Source organism: Nycticebus coucang, chromosome 18 (genome assembly GCF_027406575.1).
Source record: "Nycticebus coucang isolate mNycCou1 chromosome 18, mNycCou1.pri, whole genome shotgun sequence".
Lineage (NCBI taxonomy): Eukaryota > Metazoa > Chordata > Mammalia > Primates > Lorisidae > Nycticebus > Nycticebus coucang.
The window spans coordinates 11,906,264-11,928,074 of NC_069797.1; the positions used below are offsets into that span (position 1 = coordinate 11,906,264).

At 48.7% G+C, this 21,811-nt stretch overlaps 1 protein-coding gene across 1 annotated transcript in view; it reads right to left on the bottom strand.

Annotated features, from left to right (window-relative positions):
* MYO15A (myosin XVA) overlaps nt 1-21,811 on the bottom strand; it is a 66,033-nt gene that overhangs the window by 40,182 nt on the left and 4,040 nt on the right. The window contains exons 2-16 of the mRNA XM_053569178.1: nt 20,208-20,290; nt 19,545-19,608; nt 18,610-18,719; nt 18,323-18,397; nt 18,046-18,136; nt 8,983-9,086; nt 8,806-8,869; nt 7,857-7,970; nt 6,927-7,088; nt 3,777-3,890; nt 2,974-3,032; nt 2,763-2,886; nt 1,503-1,598; nt 938-1,069; nt 244-369 (exon numbers count right to left, since the gene is read on the bottom strand). Of these exons, the coding sequence (XP_053425153.1) occupies nt 244-369; nt 938-1,069; nt 1,503-1,598; nt 2,763-2,886; nt 2,974-3,032; nt 3,777-3,890; nt 6,927-7,088; nt 7,857-7,970; nt 8,806-8,869; nt 8,983-9,086; nt 18,046-18,136; nt 18,323-18,397; nt 18,610-18,719; nt 19,545-19,608; nt 20,208-20,290 (1,518 nt within the window). The remainder of the gene's footprint in view (nt 1-243; nt 370-937; nt 1,070-1,502; nt 1,599-2,762; nt 2,887-2,973; nt 3,033-3,776; nt 3,891-6,926; nt 7,089-7,856; nt 7,971-8,805; nt 8,870-8,982; nt 9,087-18,045; nt 18,137-18,322; nt 18,398-18,609; nt 18,720-19,544; nt 19,609-20,207; nt 20,291-21,811) is intronic.

Consider the following 21,811-nt stretch of genomic DNA (forward strand, 5'->3'; position numbering starts at 1 on the left):
AAAAAAAAAAAAAAAAAAAGATAATAGCTACTCTTATCACACTCACCCTGTGAGATGGACACTACTGCTATCCCCATTTTCCAGATGAGAAAACTGAGGCTCAGAGAGGTTAAGAGATTTGCCCAAGGTCACATAGCTGGAGAGCAGCAGAGCCAGACTGGAACCAAGTGTGAATATCTGGTTGTGCCCTCCAGCAGCTGGGGGAACTGTGGTTCTGGCAGCCATGCACCTCTCAGGGCTCACCTGGTAGGTGACCTTGCCTGCATAGTGCTTGATGGTGAACTCAGGCAGCGGCATCTTGGGTTTGGAGTAGAGTGGGTTGGCGCCGTGGTGGTAATGGCACTTCTGCAGGAATGTGTGGTCTGTGGCCTGGGGCCAAACAAGAGTCAGCAGGTGGGTAGGGGGCCTGGATACTCTGTTCCTGGCCTGGTGGCAAACTCTTCAGCCCTGACTGCTCCTCATTGGGCACTGGAGAGGAACAATTTACAGCTTCCCATAGCTGCCTTAGCCTTGAGAGGGAGAGAATCTCAGCCAGGAGCCAGAGGCCTACATGGACTCCAGCAGACAGGTATGGCTGATTCCATTCCCAGCCACCTCCCTCCCAGCCCAGCTGCCTTTGTGTGCCCTAGTCCCACTGCCGCCCCCGACCCTGTGTTTTGTAATCAGGATTTGAGGCTCAATCCCAAGGTTACCTTCTCCAAGAAGCCTCATGAGACTTCCCAGGCTGGTGTAGCCCCTCCTTTGGACGCCCACATCACCCTATCCATCCTCAATCACCCCAGGTTGTGAATGGCAGTTTAAATGTCCCAAATCCTCACACCCCCACCCTCTTGCCCCCAAAGCCAGAGCAGAGAGGAATGAAGGACTCAAGTTGGGAGGAGGGCACAGGCTCAGAAGTCTCAGTGACCTGACTAGGCTCATAAGTGCCTGTGCTCACCTGAGGAAAGCAGCACTGGTCATCAAGGATACGTAGGATGCCATAGGGCTTTAGTGAGATGAGGTTGATACAAGGCTGATTGTCTGCAAATGTGATCTCCCGCCAGTTGATCTGTTCACGGATATACTCCTCCTGCAGGCAGCAGGGGCTCAGCCTCCCACCCTGCCCCTAGCCCATTCACCCTGCCTCCCAGGGTGAATCCATCTGAAGGAGTCTGGCCAGGGGTACCTCTGCTTGCATACCTCCTAGAACAGGGAGCTCATCCCCTAACAGGGCAACATGATACATCTCAGGGCCTTCCTGCTCCTTCTGTGTGGGGCAGCACAGAGGAAGGCAAGAAGGACCTCTCTCCCAAGAGGACTTCTCTCTGGGCTCAGTATCCTGGCACTTTTCCCTCCAGAACACAGGCCTGTGTGTATGCTGGTCCTTTGCTTAGAATGCCTCTCCCTCCACTGTCTACTGACAACACCTTTAAAGTTAACCAGCACATTCTTGTCTGTCTTCAAGGGTGCCAAATGGCCAGTCAGGACAGGGATGGGACTGTTAATGGGGCCTGCACACACACCTGTTCCTCCTGGAAGACGATCTTGTTGAAAAGGTACTGAAGGTTCTCATTTGCGTAGTTGATACATAGCTGCTCAAAGCTGTTGAAGCTCAGATCCTGCCAGGGGGATGGCAAGGCTGGGCTGATCCCAACTGGGCCAGCAGCCCATCTGTCCCTAACTTGGGCCTCCTCTCCATGGCTGCAGCTTCAAAAGCTGGAGCCCAACCATAAACCTCCTACTTCAGAGCCCTCCTGCATACAGGACAGAGCCTGACAGCTTTTGTCCTGAAGCACAGGCAGTGGCAGAGGGCTCAGGCTCCTACCTATGTTCAAATCCTGGCTTTGCTGCTTTCTACCTAGGTGATCTTAAACAACTGCCCTGTGTCTCAGTTTCCCCATCTGTAAAGTAAAGGTACTGACAGAACCTGCCTCACATAGCACTCTGGGAGGCTGAGGCAGGTGGATTGCATGAGCTCAGGCTGAGCAAAATAGAAAAACTAGCCAGGCATAGTGCAGGTGTCTGTAGTCCCAGCTACCTAGGAGGCCGAGGCAAGAGGATTGCTCAAGCCCAGGAGTTTGAGGTTGCTGTGAGCTATGACACCATAGGGCACTCTACCCAGGGCAACAAAGTGAGACTCCGTCTCAAAAAAAAAGAAAAAAAAAAAAAAGAACCTCTTCCTTAGTTATCACAATGAAGTGAGTTAATAAAGTGCTTAGAATAGCACATGATACATAATGGCTGCCATGTGAGTGCTTGCGCCCAATCTCTCACCATTTCATTGTGCACTCACACAGCAGTCCCCCACAGATGAAGTCCCCTCCCTGCCATACCTCTCAGCCTTTGCATATGCTGTTCTTTCCACCCAGGATGGCTGTACTGTTCTTAGGAATGTCTCTTCCTGCTCCAGGAAGACTTCCCTGACCCCTGCCCTCCAGGATGAGGCTGCTTCTCTAACAGCTCTGATCATACGGGCTTGTCCAAGTCTGCACCCAGCCCTAGCCCCACCTGCAATCTCCTCAAGGGCAAGGCCCTAGTTTGGCTTTTTGAGGACCTGGCATTGCCCAGCGCTAGGCCTGGTCCTTGGGAGCCTTAGGGGGTACCTGTGGGTGAGTGAAGGAAATGGAAGGAGCCAGGGAGGTGGTGGTAAGGGAGAGATCTCTGAAGGGAGGATGGCACATGCTATAGGGAGACAGATGGACAGAAGGACAGCTGGCCACACCTGAGGGAGGTGAAGTCTCATTTTACATTCTCCCACCCCTTGCCCAGCCATGCAGCCCCACCTCGAAGCCATAGATATCCAGGATGGCGATGGAGAGCGTGTCCTGCTGTGGGGACACTAGTGAGTTGACCCTGGCAATAAGCCATCCAAATAGCAGTGCATACAAGACCTTGGCGATGGCGTCCCTGGAGCAGAGGTGATGCAAGGGTGAGTGGAAGACAATGGTAGGTGTGGAGATTTGGGGCTCCAGGCAGGGAGAGGCACGGCCTCACCTGGCATCCACGGCACTCTCCACGGTCAGGGGTGTGAAGATCTTCTCTCGCATTGTCTCCTGGGGAGGGACATGGCCCTAGAGTGACAGCAGGCTGGCCACTGCCTCCAGAAAGCCCCCAGAGAAATGGTGGTGGTGGGGGCAGGGGAATAGGGAAGGGAGACTGGAGATAGATGCTGGCTGTGGTTGGGGGCTGCTGGTCAAACAGGGTGACAGAGTCATAAGCAGAAACAACAATGCAATGAGATCAGCCCTGGGAAGCAAGGACAGGCTTTCTGCCGCTTTCTACCTAGGTGATCTTAAACAATTGCCCTGTGTCTCAGTTTCCCCATCTGTAAAGTAAAGGTACTGACAGAACCTGCCTCACATAGCACTCTGGGAGGCTGAGGCAGGTGGATTGCACGAGCTCAGGCTGAGCAAAATAGAAAAACTAGCCAGGCATAGTGCAGGTGTCTGTAGTCCCAGCTACTCAGGAGGCTGGGGGCTGTGACAGCCCAGAGTAGGCAGTGACCTAGTCAAGATCAGGGAAAGTTTCTTGGAGGAAGGGATACCTGCATTGGGTCTTGAAAGATGAGTAGGTGTGAAAAGGGGAAGAGGGAACAGCCTATGCAGAGCTTGGAGATAGGGATCCTATCAAATGCCTTTGACGTCTGAGGTTACTCCCCTTTGAGCCTGACCCAGACAATGGACAGGGACAGAGAAAGGAGGGGGAGGGGAGGGGACCACAAAGGATGGGGCACAAGACAGCTCTGTCCAGGCCCTTGTTGGAAGCTTGGTTAGACTGCTGGGTGTAGGCAGACTCACGGTCACTTTGAAAGTGATGGCCTTCTGCAGGCCCTCAGGGGAAATCTGAAGCAGCTCTGCCACAGCCTGGATCTCCCGGGCACTCACCACCGAGGCCACCTCCTGTGTGTCCGTCTATGCAAAATACAAACAGGAGTATGTTCAAAACTAGATAAGCTGGGTTTATAGTTCATAAAAAAATAGAAACAAGCTAGAATAGCCAGGAAAATTCTGAAAAAAGGATAGTGAAGGAGGTCTTATGGGATAATGAAAACATATTCTAAAGTTACAGTAATTAAAACAGTGTAGTCATAAACACACAGTGCATAAATAGAGTAACATAGCAAAACAGAAAGTCTGGAATTTGGCCAGGTGTAGTAGCTCACACCTGTAATCCTAGCACACTGGGAAGCCCAGGTCAGCAGATCTTTTGAGCTCAGGCATTCAAGACCAGCCTGAGGGCTTGGTGCCTGTATCTCAAGCAGCTGGGGTGCCAGCTACATACAGAAATGGTGGTTTTGAATCCAGCCTGGGCCTGCCAAACAGCAATGACAACTACAACCAAAAAATAGCCAGGCTACTTGGGAGTCTGAGGCAAGATTATTGCTTAATCCCAAGAGTTTGAGGTTGCTGTGAGCTGTGACACCACAGCACTCTACCAACAGTGACAAAGTAAGACTCCGTCTCAAAAAAAAAAAGTCTGGAATTAGAAATAAATGAATATAGGAGTTTGATACATGAGAAAGAGGTCTGTTTAAAATTCAAGCATTAGGACAATTGAGTAACTATCTGGAAAAAAAGAACTGAATTTCTCCTTTGAACATTAGCAGTGTAAATGAATTAAAGATTGATTTTTTTAGGCAGGTGTACTGGCTCACACCTGTACTCTGGGAAGCTGAGGTCAGAGAATCACTTGAGCTCAGGAGTTCAAGACCAGCCTGAGCAAGATCAAGACTCTCTATTTTCTAAAAATAGAAAAACTAGCTGGGTGTTATGGTGGGCTGAGGCCGAAGGATTGCTCGAACCCAGGAGTTTTAGTTTGCTGTGAGCTAGGCTGATGCCATGGCACTCTAGCCTGGGCAACAGAGTAAGACTCTCTCTCCCTCCCACAAAAAAAAAAAAAAAAAAATTTTATTTAAAAAATAAAAAAATATAAATTTTTTTGAGACAGAGTCTCAAACTGTCACCCTGGGTAGAGTGCTGTGGCGTCACAGCTCACACCAACCTCAAACTCTTGGGATTAAGCAATTCTCTTGCCTCAGCCTCTCAAGATATTTAATTAATTAATTAATTTATTTATTTTAGAGACAAGTTCTTGCTCTGTGGCCCATGATGGTGTGCAGTGCCGTAATCATAGCTCACAACAGCCTCAAAATCCTGGGCTTAAGTGATCCTCCCACCCCAGCCTCTTGAGTAACTGGATGCAGCACCACACCCAGCTAATTTTATTTTCATTATTATAGATGTGGGGTCTTGTGTTGCTCAGGCTGGTCTTGAACTCCTGATCTTCCTGCTCCAGTCACCCAAGTTGCTGGGATTGAAAGATTTAAATGTTTAAAAACATCCCACAAACCCACAAGAGATATTGAAAAAAACTACAGAAGAAGGCTATTATCATTTTAGAGAGATATATTTCTCTAAAAATGACAAAAAAGTTAAAAACGTATATAAGAAAAGATGAATAAACGAACTGCCTAAAAATAATTTTAAAACAATCTGCATGACAGTCAGGCGCCGTGGCTCATGCCTGTAATCCTAGCACTCTAGAAGGCCGAGGTGGGTGAATTGCCTGAGCTCACAGGTTCAAGACAAGCCTGAGCAAGTGTGAGACCCCATCTCTAAAAAAAATAGGCGGGCGTTGCGGTGGGAGCTGTAGTACCAGCTATTTGGAAGGCTGAAACAAGAGAATTGCTTGAGCCCAAGAGTTTAAGGTAGCTGTGAGCTATGATGCCATGGCACTCTACCGAGAGTGACAAAGTGATACTCCGTCTCAAAACAAAACAAAACAAAAACAATCTGAGGCAGCACCTGTAGCTCAGGCTGGCAGGTTCAAACCCAGCCCCGGCCAGCTAAAATCAACGACAACTGCAACAAAAAAAATAGCCAAGTGTTGTGGCAGGAACATGTTGCCTCAGCTACTTGGGAGTCTGAGGCAAGAGAATTGCTTAAGCCCAAGAGTTTGAGGTTGCTGTGAGCTGTGACATCACTGCACTCTACCCAGGGCGACATAGTGAGACTCTGTCTAAAAAACCCCCAAAAACAAAAAAACCAATCTGCATGAGAAAAAAAATCCCCAAAACTTGCAAACAAAGTTAAAACATAAATGACAAACTGGAAAATATATTTGCAATTCATATGAGAAGCAAAGGGCTGATATCCTTAACACATATAAGGATAGGCTCGCTGCTTATAGCTCAAGCGGCTAAGGCACCAGCCACATACACAGAGCTGGTGGGTTCGAATCCAGCCAGGGCCCCCCAAACAACAATGACGGCTATAACCAAAAAACAGTCAGGAGTTGTGGCAGGTGCCTGTCATCCCAGCTACTTGGGAGGCTGAGGCAAGAGAATTGCTTAAACCTAAGAGTTGGAGGTTGCTGTGAGCTGTGATGTCACAGCACTCTACCCAGGGTGACAGCTTGAGTCTCTGTCTCAAAAAACAAAACAAAAACATATATAAGGATATACATGTCTGTGGCTCACACCTATATCCCAGCACTGTGCTAGGCTGAGGTAGAAGGATTGCTTAAGCCCAGGAATTTGAGACAAACCTGGATGACACATCAAGACCCCATCTCTATAAAATATAAAAATAAAAATATTAATTGGGTATGGTGGCATGCACGTGTAGTCGCACCTACAACTAAGGTGGGAGGAAGCTCACTGGAGCCCAGGAATTTGAGACTGCAATGAGCTATGATCACACCACTGCATTCTACCCTAGGTGACAGACTGAGACCCTATCTCCAAAAACTTTTTTTATTAAAAAAATTAAAAAGCTCTCAAGTATTAATAACAAAAATATAAAAAACCTCAAGGAAAGAAGAAAGAACAAATGATAACATGCATTCTGTAACCAGAAGGGGAACTAGAGAAGGCTCTTATGCCTCTGAAAAGATGACCTCTCCTAAGGGTCCTGGGGGTCCCATGGCAGTCTGTGGTGTTCCCTCACCTCATACTTCTCAAAGTAGACATTGCCCAGGTGCAGGATGGATGCCAGGATGCGAAAGATGCTGTCCTGGTCCTCGCTGCTGAAGCCCAGCACCTCCATGGCGGCCAGGAGCCGGTGGAAGTCATCTACATCACTCTTCCCTGTGATCTCACAGTTTCCACCCTGGGTGAGGGAAAGGGCTAGGGCTCAGGGACCCTGGGTGAGGGTCCTGGGTTGGGAGCCTTCCAGGTCTCTACTCTACCTTGACTGGCAGTATGGCCCTCTTGAGTTTCACTCTGATAGCCCAGAGGCTGAGTGGGGCTGAGGACAGGTTTCGTGGATTCTATGTGAAGGTGTGTGTGGCCAGGGTGGACACCCATTAAACTTTCTGACAACCAGTAGTAACAATAACAAAAAGTGGCCAGTGTTCATTGAGCACATACTGCACGCTATACCCTGTGCTATGTTCTTTTTTGCAAGTATTTCCTTATCTAAGTCTCACTACATCCATGCATGGTGGTACTATGTTGTCCGCCTTTTCCAGATAAGGAAACAGGCACAAAGAGGGCACTTCTGGTAGCTCTAGGCTGGTTGGTTCTGTTCCAGGCTCTAGAGAAATAAAGAGTCAAGTAGGTCGGGTGGTGCCTGTGGCTCAAGGAGTAGGGTGCCAGTCCCATATGCCGGAGGTGGTGGGTTCAAACCCAGCCCCGGCCAAAAACCAAAAAAAAAAAAAAAAAAAGAGTCAAGTAGGTCTTCTCTCTCCCTGCTTTGGACCCTGAAGATCCTGTCCCCCCTCACTGTAATGAGACACCTTAAATCCAAATTTACCCTCTCTAAACCCCTATAACCTTTGCTGGCCATAAGGATACCACAATCAGCTCCCCAAACCCCACAAGGGTGATGGGGTGGGAGGACCAGGCCTGGGGGCCCTCGATACCTTCCAGCACTCACCTGGTTCAGGTAGTAGTATGTCTCTGCCTCCTGCAGGCTGAAGGCCTGTTGGAGTTGGGCAGGTAGCCCGGCCAGTAACTCGTAGAAGATGTGGTAATTCCTCTCATTTTTGGCCTGAAGAGTAGGGGGTGGGTATAGAGAAGGGAGCTGTTCACCTAGGTGACCCCAGATACACATGGATGCCCAGGCAATTATACACAGGGCCTGTAGATGAGACACAGCACCCTGGGATGGGCAAGCCTCCCAGCCTGGTGCCAGCTGAGGGTAAAGGCAGGAGTGAGGAAGCCCTGGTGTGATGGAGGGTGAAGAGGGCTCTGGTGGGGTTTCATTTTGTTTGGAGAAATAAGAGAGGTGTCTGTCTTCCCTTGTGTGCACTGGCCACACCCACCCACAAGCACGCACGCATAGGGATAGTCCAGACATGCATGCATGCGCCCTTCAGATGGCTGAGCACTTCCCGAGAGTGCCAGACTCTGTCCTAGAGCCTTGGGACACAGCTGAGAACAAAACAGACAGAAGCCCCTGATCTCACGTATCAGGCAGTGAAAAGTGCTTCAGAGAGAAATAAAGCAGTGGAGGGATGGGTGTTCTGCTGGGGTAGAAAGGGGCTGCCACTTTTAGGTGGCATAGCTTCCCTAAGCAGATGACTCTGCCAGGAAGACTTGGAGGAGGTGAGGGGTTTGGCTAAACAGGCATCTGGGAGATAAGTGCTCCTGAGAGAAGGAACGATAGATGCAAAGGCCCTGAGCAGGAGTGTGCATGGTGCATTTTGGGATAGGAGGCATCAACATGGCTATGGGGAGGGGAAGGGGCCAGGTCTCATATTGCACACATGCACCTGTTTGTTAACTCAGTATCTATCCAACCCCATCAGGCACCAGGCTATGAATGTCTGTACCACCCCAACCTTAGCCCAACATGCAGGCCTGACGGGGCAGGACAGGCCCACCTGAAACACAATCCTGGATTTCTCTAGCAGATACTGGGAGGTTATGGCACCAGAGATCACGCCCCTGGGTGGAAGACACAATCAGTTCACAGGTGGAGGTGTTGGCCCTAAGGAGCTGTAGTGGGGCATGGAAGACGCAGTGAGGCCTTTGGAAGGCCCATCCCCTGTCCCACTCACCCTTCCAGAAAGATCTCCATGAACTTCCCGAAGCGGCTGGAGTTGTCATTCCTGACGGTTTTGGCATTGCCGAAGGACTCCAACAGAGGTGTTGCCTCCAGGATCTGTTTCCCAGATGGGGATGTGGGAATTGAGGGGCTGTATAGGAGGCATGGCTGGGGGCACCCAGACTCAGGCTTCCTTAAGGAACCCGCTTTGTGAGGGGTGACTGGAGGTGGGTTCCATATAGAATCCTGGGGTCTCCCCTGTGCCCTCTAAAGTCCTCCGCCCCATGCTGCCCAACTCCTACACAGCAAACCCTGTGCTTCTCCCCTCCCAGTGCTCTGGTCCCCACAGTCCCTGCCCTCACATGACAGCCTCCGACCACAAGCCTACAGCTACACCCTGGTCAGAGCAGGCTTTTGGATGCCTCTTCCTGCCCATCTTTGCACCCATAAGAGCATGCATGCATATGCACATACGTGTGCATGAGAAAACACACATGCACAACAAGTACCTTTATCTTCAGGAGCACCAGGAGGGAGGAGGAGAGAGGAACAAGAAAAGAAGTGGGTCACCAGAATAACTGCCTCTTCCCCCAGGACACCAGGAACCTCAGACCATGGACGGACTGGACCCCTTTGAACCCCCAAAGCACAAACCCATGAGCCTCAGTGACTCCAGGTTTCTGGGCTTGGAGACTGGCCCCCAGGGTGTGGGAGTGTACTGGCTCTGCCTGCCAAGAGGCTCCTCTTCCCACCCGCATAGCCACTACTAGCCACTGGTCTCCCTGACCTTCTTGGTGCTACCCTCACCCTCCTTGGTGCTACCCTCACCTGCCTTGGTGTTGCAATGCAGCCACCAATGGGTCCTTTGAAAACCTGTATTAGTTCACTTTCCCACCTCACTTGGGCCCAGTCCTGGCCAGTCTCATCCCCTCCTCTTCTCCCGACCTTCTGCTGCCAGGCCCTCCTTGCTAGTCCCTCTACCCCCAGGCACACTCCCACCTCTGGGGATTTGCACCTGCCAGTCTGCTTGGAAGTTGCTACTCTCAGGCCCCTGTGTGGCTCCTCATCACTAACAGAGAGGCCTCCCCAGAGACTCTTCCCCTACAGCCCTCAACACTGTTGGTACACTCTCCCATTTCCTTGTCTCTTCCTTTTTTTTTTTTCTTTTTCTTCTTCTTTTTTAGAGACAGGGTCTTGCTCAGGCTGGAGCACAGTGGCATGATTATAGCTCATCATAACCTCCAGTGGCCTCAGGTGATCCTCCTGCCTTGGCCTCCTGAAGTGCTGAGTCTTCCTTGTCTGTTTTCTTGAGTATCATCTGACTCCCCCATAAAAAGTTAACCCCTATGGGCAGAAATCTGGTGTTTCTACACCCCTGAGTCCCCCACATCTACACAGAATGTGGTGCATAGTAGGCCTTAAAAAATCATCTAGTAAACAGATGAAAAGGGGAATAGCATTTCATGAACACTGTTGCTTAGGGGTGACCATAGCTGGTCACAGCTCCCACCTATACAGCACCTACTATATGCCAGACACATCACTCTGATTATAAATAACATCGTTGAAAATCCTATGAGGTAGGTATTAACATCACCCCTGTTCTACAAATTAGGAAACTGAGACAGAGAGGTGGGGGCTCTCTTTAGAGCCCATGAGTGTGGATAACAAGCAGCACTGTGACCAGCATGTACCTACTGTACATATGGCATTTTCTTCAGTGAAGGGAGGCCCAGTCAACAAAGAAATGATACCTATAATCTTTTCTTTTTTTTTTTTGCAGTTTTTGGCTGGGGCTGGGTTTGAACCCTCCAGCATATGGGGCTGGCGCCCTACCCCTTTGAGCCACAGGTGCCGCCATTTTTTTTTTTTGAGACAGAATCTCAAGCTGTCGCCCTGGGTAGAGTGCCATGGTGTCATAGCTCACAGCAACCTCAAACTCGGGCTCAAGTGATCCTCTTGCCTCAGTTTTTCTATTTTTAGTAGAGACAGGGTCTAGCTTTTGTTCAGGCTGGTCTCAAACTCATGAGCTCAAGCAATCCACCTGTCTCCGCCTCCCAGAGTGCTGGCATTACAGGCGTAAGCCACCATGATTACCCTTTTATTTATTTACTTATTTTGAAACAGAGTCTCACTTGATTACCCTCAGTAGAGTGCAGTGGAGTCATAGCTCACAGCAACCTCAAACTATTGGGCTCAAGTGATTCTCTGGTCTCAGCCTCCCGAGTAGCTGGGACTACAGGTGCCCTCCACAATGCCAGGCTACTTTTTATTTTTTAATTAAATTAAATTAAATTTATTTTTTTTTTTTTGAAGACAGAGCTGTTGCCCTGGGTAGAGTGCCATAGCATCATAGCTTGCAGCAACCTCCAACTCCTGGGTTTAAGCGATTATTTTGCCTCAGCCTTCCAAGTATCTGGGCTACAGGTGCCTGGCTATTTTTTGGTTGTAGTTGTCATTGTTGTTTGGCAGGCCTGGACTGGATTCAAACCCACCAATTCTGGTGTATGTGGCTGGCGCCTTAACCAGTGGTGCCTTAGCCAATTGCGCTACAGGAGCCAAGCCCTGGCTACTTTTAGAGATGGGGTCTCACTCTGCTCAGGCTGGTCTTGAACTCCTGAGCTCAAGTAATCCACCTGCCTCAGCCTCCCAGAGTGCTGGGATTACAGGCATGAGCCACCGTGCCTGGCCAATACCTGTAATCTTGCAGCACCAGTTCCCCCAATCCTTCACACCCACCGTCCCATTTAGTCCAGAAAATACTGTGCTCATTGTATAAGGGAGAAGACTGAGGCCCAGAGAGAGACCAGGGCTGGCACATGGTTGCTCACTGGGTCAGGTCTGCCTGGACTTTCCCCTGTACTCCCCCTTAGTCTGGGACCCCCATAACGGCAGTTGGGGGTGGGCTGGCTGCTTCTCTGTTCCTGGTGCCAGCAAAGGGCAAGAAAGGCATGAACATCTGAGGGGCAAAGCCTGTAGCCCAGGCCTCAACCAGTTAGAGCACAACATTCCCTCACTACATCATTGGTTCCAGTAAGGACACATGACCAAAACCTGTCCAATGAAAGGGAGCCCTGACACTTGTTCTGAAATGCTGTGAGGGTTAAAAGTATTCCTATGGCACCATCGCTGACTAATGGGAGGCAGCTTGAAGATAATGCCCATACGGAGGCAGGGGGAAGTGGAGCCAAGACAAGTGACATAAAGACTCCAGAGCCGGATGGAATTGGAAGACATTATTCTTAGTAAAGCATCACAAGAATGGAGAAGAATGAATCCTATGTACTCAATTTTGATATGAGGACAATTAATGACAATTAAGGTTACGGGGGGGGAGGAAAAGCAGAAAGAGGGATGGAGGGAGGGGGGTGGGGCCTTGGTGTGTGTCACACTTTATGGGGGCAAGACATGATTGCAAGAGGGACTTTGCCTAACGACTGCAATCAGTGTAACCTGGCTTATTGTACCCTCAATGAATCCCCAACAATTAAAAAAAAAAAAAAAAAAAAAGAGTCCAGAGCCAGCCACTCCTAAAACTGACCCTAGATCTGGACTGTCTGATTACATGAACAGGGCAGAGCTGTGGCTAGGAAAGGAGTCCCTGGGCATCACAGCTGACAGGCATGTCCTGACATCCACTGTGTGCCTGGCACAGAAACTTGCAGACCCTCCCCTCTCTCTCCTCTTCCCTTCTACTTTCTGGACTATAGTTACGTTTTGCCATTCGTATGAGTGTGCAGGTGGTTATATATTGATTTCATAGTAGTATTGAGTACACTGGATACTTTTTTTCCACTCTTGAGATACTTTACTAAGAAGAATATGTTCCAGCTCCATCCAGGTAAACAAAAAAGATGTGAAATCTCCATCTTTTTCATGGCTGCATAGTATTCCATGGTATACATATACCACAATTTGTTAATCCATTCACGGGTGATGGGCACTTGGGCTGTTTCCAAGTCTTGGCTATTATGAATTGGGCTGCAATAAACATTCTGTTGCAAATGTCTTTGTTGTAAAATAATTTTTGATCATCTGGGTATATACCTAGTAGAGGATCAAACAGTAGGTCTACTTTTAGTTCCTTGAGTGTTCTCCAAACTTCTTTCCAAAAAGGTCATATTAATTTGCATTCCCACCAGCAGTATAGAAGCGCTCCCTTCTCTCCACATCCATGCCAACATCTGTAGTTTTGGGATTTTGTGATGTGGGCTAATCTTTTTTTTTTTTTCTTTTTTTTTTTATTGTTGGGGATTCATTGAGGGTACAATAAGCCAGTTGATGTGGGCTAATCTTACTGGAGTTAGATGATATCTCAAAGTGGTTTTGATTTGCATTTCTCTGATGATTAAGGATGATGAACGTTTTTTCATGTGTTTGCAGGCCGTGCACTTGTCTTCATCAGAGAAGTTTCTGTTCAAGTCTCTTGCCCACATAGAAATGGGGTTATTTATTCTTTTTTTATTGATTAATTTGAGTTCTCTGTAGATTCTAGTTACCAGACCTTTGTCAGAAGCATAACCTGCAAAAATCTCCTCCCATTCTAAAGGCTGTCTGTTTGCTTTATTTACTGTGTGCTCTTGGCTGTGCAAAAGCTTTTTTAGTTTGATCAGATCCCAGTAATGTATTTTTGGTGTTGATTCAATTGCCCGGGGGGTCCTCCTCATAAAATATTCTCCCAGGCCAATTTCTTCAAGTGTTTTCCCTGCACTCTCTTCTAGTATTTTTATAGTTTCATGTCTTAAGTTTAAATCTTTTATCCCATGAGAATCAATTTTTGTTAATGGTGAAAGGTGGGGGTCCAGTTTCAGTTTTCTACAGGTTGCTAGCCAGTTCACCCAGCACCATTTGTTAAATAGGGAGTCTTTCCCCCGTTGAATATTTTTGAAAGGCTTGTTGAAGATCAAATGATGATAAGTAGCTGGGTTCATCTCTCGGTTCTCTATTCTGTTTCATAAATCTACCTCTTTGTCTTTGTGCCAGTACCACACTGTTTGGATCACTATAGATTTATAGTATAGCTTGAAGTCTGGTAATGTATTACCAGACTTATTTCTGAGTAATGTATTTGCTATTTGAGGTTTTTTCTTATTCCATATAAAACGAAGTACTATTTTTTCAAGTTCTTTAAAGTATGACAATGGTGCTTTAATAGGGATTGCATTAAATCTGTAGATTGCTTTGGGTAGTATGGACATTTTAACAATGTTGGTTCTTCCCAGCCATGAGCATGGTATGTTTTGTTAACATCTTCAGCTATTTCTTTTCTCAGAGTTTCATAGTTCTCTTTATAGAGATCTTTCATGTCCTTTGTTAGGTAAATTCCAAGATATTTCATCTTCTTTGGCACTACTGTAAAAGGAATAGAGTCCTTGACTATATTTTCAGCTTGACTATTGTTAGCATATGTAAAAGCTACTGACTTGTAAGTACTGATTTTGTATCCTGAGACGCTGCTGTATTCCTTGATCACTTTTAAGAGTTTTGAAGTTGAGTCCCTAGGATTTTCCAGGTATAGGATCATATCATCAGTGAAGAGTGAGAGTTTGATCTCCCCTGACCCTATTTGGATACTCTTGATCGCCTTCTCTTGCCTGATTGCAATGGCTAAGACTTCCATTACTATGTTGAATAGCAGTGGAGACAGTGGGCATCCTTGCCTTGTTCCTGATTTGAGTGGGAATGTTTTCAATTTTACACCATTCAACATGATATTGGTTGTGGGTTTGCTGTAGATGGCCTCTATCAGTTTAAGAAATGTCCCTTCTATGCCTATGTTTTTATACAGGCAAATGGAAACCAGAAAAAAGCAGGGGTTGCAATTTTAGTAGCAGATACAATTGGCTTTAAACCAACAAAGATAAAGAAAGATAAGGAAGGTCACTACATATTTGTCAAGGGAAACACCCAACATGAAGAGATTTCGATAATTAACATTTATGCACCCTATCAGAATGCTCAATTCATAAAGCAGACCCTAATGGATATGAACAACTTGATATCTTCCTGCACTGTAATAGTTGGAGATAACACCCCTTTGACAGTTTTGGATAGATCCTCCAAGAAGAAACTAAACAAAGAAATATTAGACTTAAACCTGACCCTAGAACAAATGGACTTTACAGACCTCTACAGAACATTTCACCCTAATAAAACTGAATATACATTATTCTCATCAGCCCACGGGTCATCCTTCAAAATAGACCAATAATATCCTAGGACACAAGTCTAACCTCAGCAAATTTAAAAGTGTAGAAATTATTCCTTGTATCTTCTCAGACCACCATGGAATAAAAGTTGAACTGAACAGCAACAGGAATCTTCTTACTCAAACAAAGTCATGGAAGCTAAATAATCTTAGGCTGAATGATAGCTGGGTCATGGACAAGATTAAGAAGGAAATCACCAAATTTTTGGAACAAAATGGTAAAGAAGACACAAATTATCAAAACCTGTGGGATACTGCAAAGGAAGTCCTAAGAGGGAAATTTATAGCACTGGAAGCCTTCGTCAAGAAAACAGAAAGAGAGGAAGCCAACAACTTAATGGATTACCTCAAGCAAATGGAAAAGGAAGAACATTGCAACCCCCAACCCAGCAGAAGAAAAGAAATAACCAAAATTAGGGCAGAGTTAAATGAAATTGAAACAAAAGAATCATTCAGAAGATCAACGAAATGAAAAGTTGGTTTTTTGAAAAGATTAACAAAATTGATAAACCTTTGGCCAATCTAACCAGAAATAGAAAAGTAAAATCTCTAATATCATCTATCAGAAATGATAAAAGAGAAGTAACAACAGATACTCCAGAAATTCAAAAAATCCTCAATGATTACTACAAAAATCTCTATTCCCAAAAATATGAAAATCTGAAGGAAATGGACCAATACCTGGGAAGCACGACACCTTCCTAGACTCCACCCAGAAAGAATTAGAAATCTTGAATAGACCTATATCAACCACTGAAATAGCATCAACAATACAAAATGTCCCCAAAAAGAGAAGTCCTGGTCCAGATGGCTTCACATCCAACGTCTATCAAACCTTTCAAGAGAACTACCCTGTTTCCCCGAAAATAAGTGTCTTATTTTAAGGTGTGCTCCCAAAGATGCGCTAGGTCTTATTTTCAGGGGACATCTTATCTTTCCTATGAGTAGGTCTTATTTTCAGAGGATGTCTTATTTTCGGGGAAACAGGGTAGTACCTACCTATATTATACAACGTTTTTCAAAGCATAGAAAAAGATGGAATACTTCCAAACACATTTTATGAAGCAAATATCACCCTGACACCCAAACCAGGAAAGGATCCAACAAAGAAAGAAAATTATAGACCAATATCATTAATGAATATCAACGCAAAAATATTCAATAAGATCTTAGCAAACAGAATTCAACAACACATCAAAAAAATTATATACCATGATCAAGTTGGTTTTATTCCAGGGTTACAGGGTTGGTTTAACATACAAAAATCTATAAATATAATACATCACATCAATAAAATAAAAAACAAAGACTATGCATTCTCTCAATTAACACAAAAAAAGCCTTTGATAATATCCAGCATCCTTTCATGATCAGAACACACACTGCCTATCTAGTCAGCACTTCAAGAAATCTTACCTGAAAGGTTTTGAAAACTGTGGCTGGAGCAAAGGGGTCATCTGGTTGGCCACCAGGGAAGCCAGGCTGGGATGGGAATGACTGGCTAGGCAAGGCAGGCATCAAGGAGGCTGGACCAGGCTGGACACCTCCTGACTATAAAGCCTGGGCTGATCCACTTCCCACTGAGGGCTGAGTAACCCTTCTGATGCCCTCAGGATCACCCTGCCATTGATGGGGATATGCAACTCTTTGTGGGCTTAGAGTCTGGGAGTCTTTGGTTTTGAGCCTGAGTTATTGGGCCAGCCCTTGCCTTCTGAGCTCCAAACTCACAGTACATCTGCCGTTTCCCTGCCATCTCTGAGTGGACATTGAGCAGATGCCTCTTCTGAACAAACCTGCCCTTCCACAGCCCAGCCACCTCCAAACTGCCTGTGGCTCAGGCTGAATGCCTAGATTGCCCTTGTGCTGTCCACTATCACACCTCAGCCAGGTCCTTCTGTAAGTTGCCGGCTGGCTTTGCCCTGCACCCAGCTCTCCCTTGCCTGAACTCCATGCTGCCACTTTGTCATCCTCTGAATGTCCCACACCTGCTCACTCTGCAGGGCCCTTGCATGTGTTTCTCCCCTCTATCCCAGCTGCCCTGAAAGACCTCTCCCTCACCTTCTCAGCACAGCTTCTCCTACCACTGTGCTTATAATGACAGGCCTCAACACTCCCCACCCTCCTCCTGACAGTCTCCTCCACAATGGACCACCCTTCCACATGCACGTAATCTGCTTTTGTGCACACAGTGTATATGCACACACATATTTTTCTCTCTGCTGCCACACTAGAGTGCGACCCCACAGGGTGTGAATGTGTGCCTGCCCGGGCTGCTGATGCTTCCTCCCCAGGGCCCATCCTGGGCCTACATACAGTAGGTTCTCAGCAAACTTTTATCCAGGGAATGGTTGAGGTCCTAATATTCTCAGGTTCAGAGGACTTAGCACTGATCTTGTCATCTAACCCCCAATTCTGCACAGGCCCTGGTTCAGTGTCCACCGACCCTCTACCCCTGGCATCTATTGCCTCTCCCACCCCAAACCCACACTCAGGCCTGTCCTGTCTCTTCACTGTCAGGGGCTTCACAGACTCTGGGTATGAGAATATGGTGGGCCAGGGGCTGTAACCAGGAACATGAGCCAGGCGGAAGCAATGGGATGACTCCCCTTGTCTATGTGGCTTCTATTCTGACTTGGCCTGAGCTGGAACCTGGAGCTGCCACAGAAACAGACAGGCAGGAACACACCCTCCCCAGGCAGAAGGGATGGCAGACAGAGCAGCCGAGGGCAAGCTCCCCTCTGGAACTTAGGCTCTCCATACTCCAAGTGGGGCAAAGTGCCTCCTGGGCACACGGGGTGTGCCCATCAAGTGGCAGTCAGCTGATGCCTCTGTAGATAGACAGAACATGCAATGGACAGACACGCTCACCTGCTGCACGGCCTCCCGCTTCTGGTTCATAGCAGCCAGGTAGCACAGAATCAGTTTTGTTGCCTCAGTTTTGCCGGAGCCGCTCTCCCCACTGACCAGGCAAAGGGGCAGAGTGAGCATCAATCTTTTACTGCCTCTTAATGCGAGGTTGGGGGTATCATGAAGCAAGAAGATGTGCGCGGCAGGCTAGTCCAAGGCTCCATAGTAGGTCTGGCTGGATGCAGACCTGCTGCCTGAGGTCCCCCCTTCTTCCCCTATATAACATAGGCTGGCTCACCTTATGATTATGCACTGGTTCTGTTTGGCATCAAGCATTTTGGTGAAGGCAAGATTTGCAATTGCAAAGAGGTGCCTGGGGAAGCAGGGCGCTAGGTGTCACTGGAGCTGGCCCCTGCCCCCATGCTCCCAAAGCTCCCAGGGGTTGGGTGGGGAGCATCTATGTCTAGCCATGCAGCCAGTCCCATCCACCTTTCACCCCCTCAGGGAAGTGCTCCTGCACACATCCTGGTCTGAGCCACAGTGGACACCAGGGCAGCATCCCACCCCAGTCCCAGAGACACTCACGGGGGGTTCTCTCCCAGGGCTCGCCCGCTGTACTGCTGGACCTGCTGCAGCCCATAGATTCCAAACATGCGGTATGGGTTCACTGACACCAGAATGCTGCCAATGTATGTCTGTTGGCAGACAGTGGCCTCAGCGCCATGGCTCCTCTGGTTCCTTCTGTGTCCCTCCTTCCCCTGCTCTAAGAGCCTGTATGCCCATTTCCTGCTCTGGGAGCCTAGATGCCTGTTTCCATCAAGATAGACCGGCTGCCTGACCTCAGCATTCCCACGAGGAGACCCTAACAGCTGGATGGCTGGATGAGTCAGGTGCTCTGACAGTGGACTTCAGGCACTGACCAGGCAGAGGCTAGGAGCAGCTTGCAACGAGCAACACCCCACAGCTGCGGTCCTCAGAGCAGCAGTGTGGGCTCCTGCCTACCTCATTTATTCACAGTGAGACTCAGGCTCCAGGGCCTTCTGCCTCCCTCCTGCCTAGAGCGGGGAGGAAGTTGAGGATCCTGAGGTGGCCAGAGCCCTTCTGGGTGTTCTGGCCTTCCACACTGTGGCTCTGGACCTCTGGCCCCTGTTCCGTCATTCTGCAACCCTGGGCTCTTTCCACCCCTCTGGCTGTCCCCATCCTAGGATCCACATCTACAGATTCTAGGACTCTAGAAGCTTTATCCAGTGAGTCCTGGTTAAGAGGACGTCACACATTTTTGGATTCCCTATCTCTAGGTCTCTGTCTCTGGCATCCACCATTCTAAGACTGTATTTTAAGACTTCAGATTTTAGAGTCCCAGGCCCTAGTATTCTATGTTGAAATGACAGAAACACCAGAGTTCACACCAGAGGCCAAGGTCTCAAGCCTAGCAGGAGAAATCTGTGCTTCCCACCCGGTCCCAAGAGTCAGCTGCCTTCCTGACCTGGACCCAAGGCAGGACCAGCCCCAGGCCTTACGTAGATGAGATTCTGTTCAAATCTGGTTTTGAGGTTAGACAGCACAGTGGTCTCCTGGAGGTCTCTGGAAGGGCATGGAGAGGGCTGTCAGTGCCCCCAGAGCTGGCATGGGTCCCTTCCCCACTCAGTGTAATGCCTTTGTCAGACAAGACGGAGTTCAAGTCTCGTTTCTGACACCAACCATCTGTGAGTCCTTGGGCAAGTTACTTCACCTCTCTGTGCCTCAGTTTCTTCATTTGTCCAGTGGGTATGACAATCATTGTGCCTACTTCACTGGGGGTTGGGGATGGCAGACTTGTAGGCTGAGTCACCATGACCAAATAATGATGCTGACCACCATAGCCCCACATTTAGGGCACCTGCAATGTGCCAGCACCATCACAACAGCCACCTTGCCCCCAACCTGATGGATGAGAAACTGAGGCAGAGAGGTTAAATGATTTGCCCCAGGGGTAGTGCTGGGATTTGAACCCACGTCTGTGTGACTTACAGAGAACATATTTGGTCTTTGTGACACCCATGACACCAACTTTGCAAACAGGGAAAATGAGGCTCTGCAAGTATTTCTGGGTGGTGAGGGGCACATGGTAGGAGGACGTGGTCTGGCTGGGAGTATAGCACCCCACAGTGAGTCTTGCTGACCCCACGGCCCTACCCACTCACTCCAGCTGTGTCATGTCCTCCACACCATCCTCCATGCACTGCTCACGGAACCGCACAGCCGGCAGGTTGCGGATGGAGTGCATCTGTGAAAGAGAAGGCAGAGTCTGCAGGCTGGAGAGCACCTCATGGCAGCCCTTGGCTTGGACACACCAGCCGGGTCCAAGGCCGGTGTCACTGGCTGGGTCAAGGCCAGGCTGGGTGGGTCCTACAGGCCTCCTTGCCACAGAACACTGCTGCCCATGGAAGCTAAGGGTGACCCTCACACACATGAACAGTATTCCCTAGAGCTCCCAGAAGACCCTACACATTGGCTCATGTGATAACTTGATGGACACTTGTGTCCTGGTACATGACACATCCATGAAGACAGATGGAGTGTATCAGCACCATACCCCAACACCTATCTCAGGGCAAATGTGTGTGTGTACACTTGCATATGGCCCCCCCCACAATGGCTGTGCAGCTCATACAACTGCCATGCACACTATGGGCTTTCGGGAGGCCTGTGGATATGCACACAGGCCTGTTAGGCCTGGCTGGAACACACAATCTCCACATATAGTTGCTATGTGCATGTGGGCAGATAGCAGGTGCCCTCCCTACACTGAGTGTCTTGAGACTGGAAATCCTAGTACTATCTTTGGGCTGCAGGGTCTCTGCTACATGCACACATACATGTGCACATCTGCACAGGGAAGACAAATTGTCCTGACACCCAGGGATGCCACGTCTGCTCAGACCTTGGTGAGCATGCACACTTGCTTTCTTCCTTTGGCTATGGTACACCCTCACAAACACCTTTAGGCACACAGATGTGCATGGGACCTGCATGACGCACATGTACATCTTCAGCCTTTCCCACCCTAGCTGCACCCCTCCATGAGCAGGCAAGGAAAGGGGACACCAGGAGCGAGCCCTGTGTGCCCACTGCTGAGCTGCTAAGTAGGGCACAGAGAGTATCACCCTTTCGGCCCTGGCCTCTGGCCCACCCATCTGCCCATGTGCTTCATTGGCAGCACACCCTGAATAATTCAGCCACTCACGTATTCCAGGGTGAGGAGGGCCCAGGCATCTTTACCCCTCACTGCTGGGCACCCCACGTCACGTTCCAGCAATGCTGCAGCCCACACAGCTCGGGGCACCCGCCGCCGAGGCCAGGGCCCCCCCAGCAGCCAGGCTGCCCCAGTCGCCATTGCTGGGGCCTGCTGGCTGCCTGCTCTGATGGGTACTGTCTGCAGAGGCTGAGAAGCACTCTGTGCCTTGCTTGCCCCGCCCACCCTGGCTGTCCCCAGGGAGGCTCCGGTGACCACCCCAGGATCAGGCTCGCATTCCGCCATGAGTATGGCAGCCAGGCGTGGGCCAGGTACCCCTCAGAAGGGCTGCCGGCCCTGTACCTCACAGGTGGCCCAGGCATACTGCTGGCCCAGCCCCTCATACACTTGTGTGACCTCTGGGCCTGTTTCTCCACTCTGTAATGAGGAGGCTGGAGCGTTGGGTCCTGAGGCCCCCACCCTTATCTACTCCAGAACCTCTCAGTCCAGAGGACTGCAAAGGGTGGCAACAGCCCTGAAAAGAGAGATGAGACCCCAATTTGGGAGAGGGTC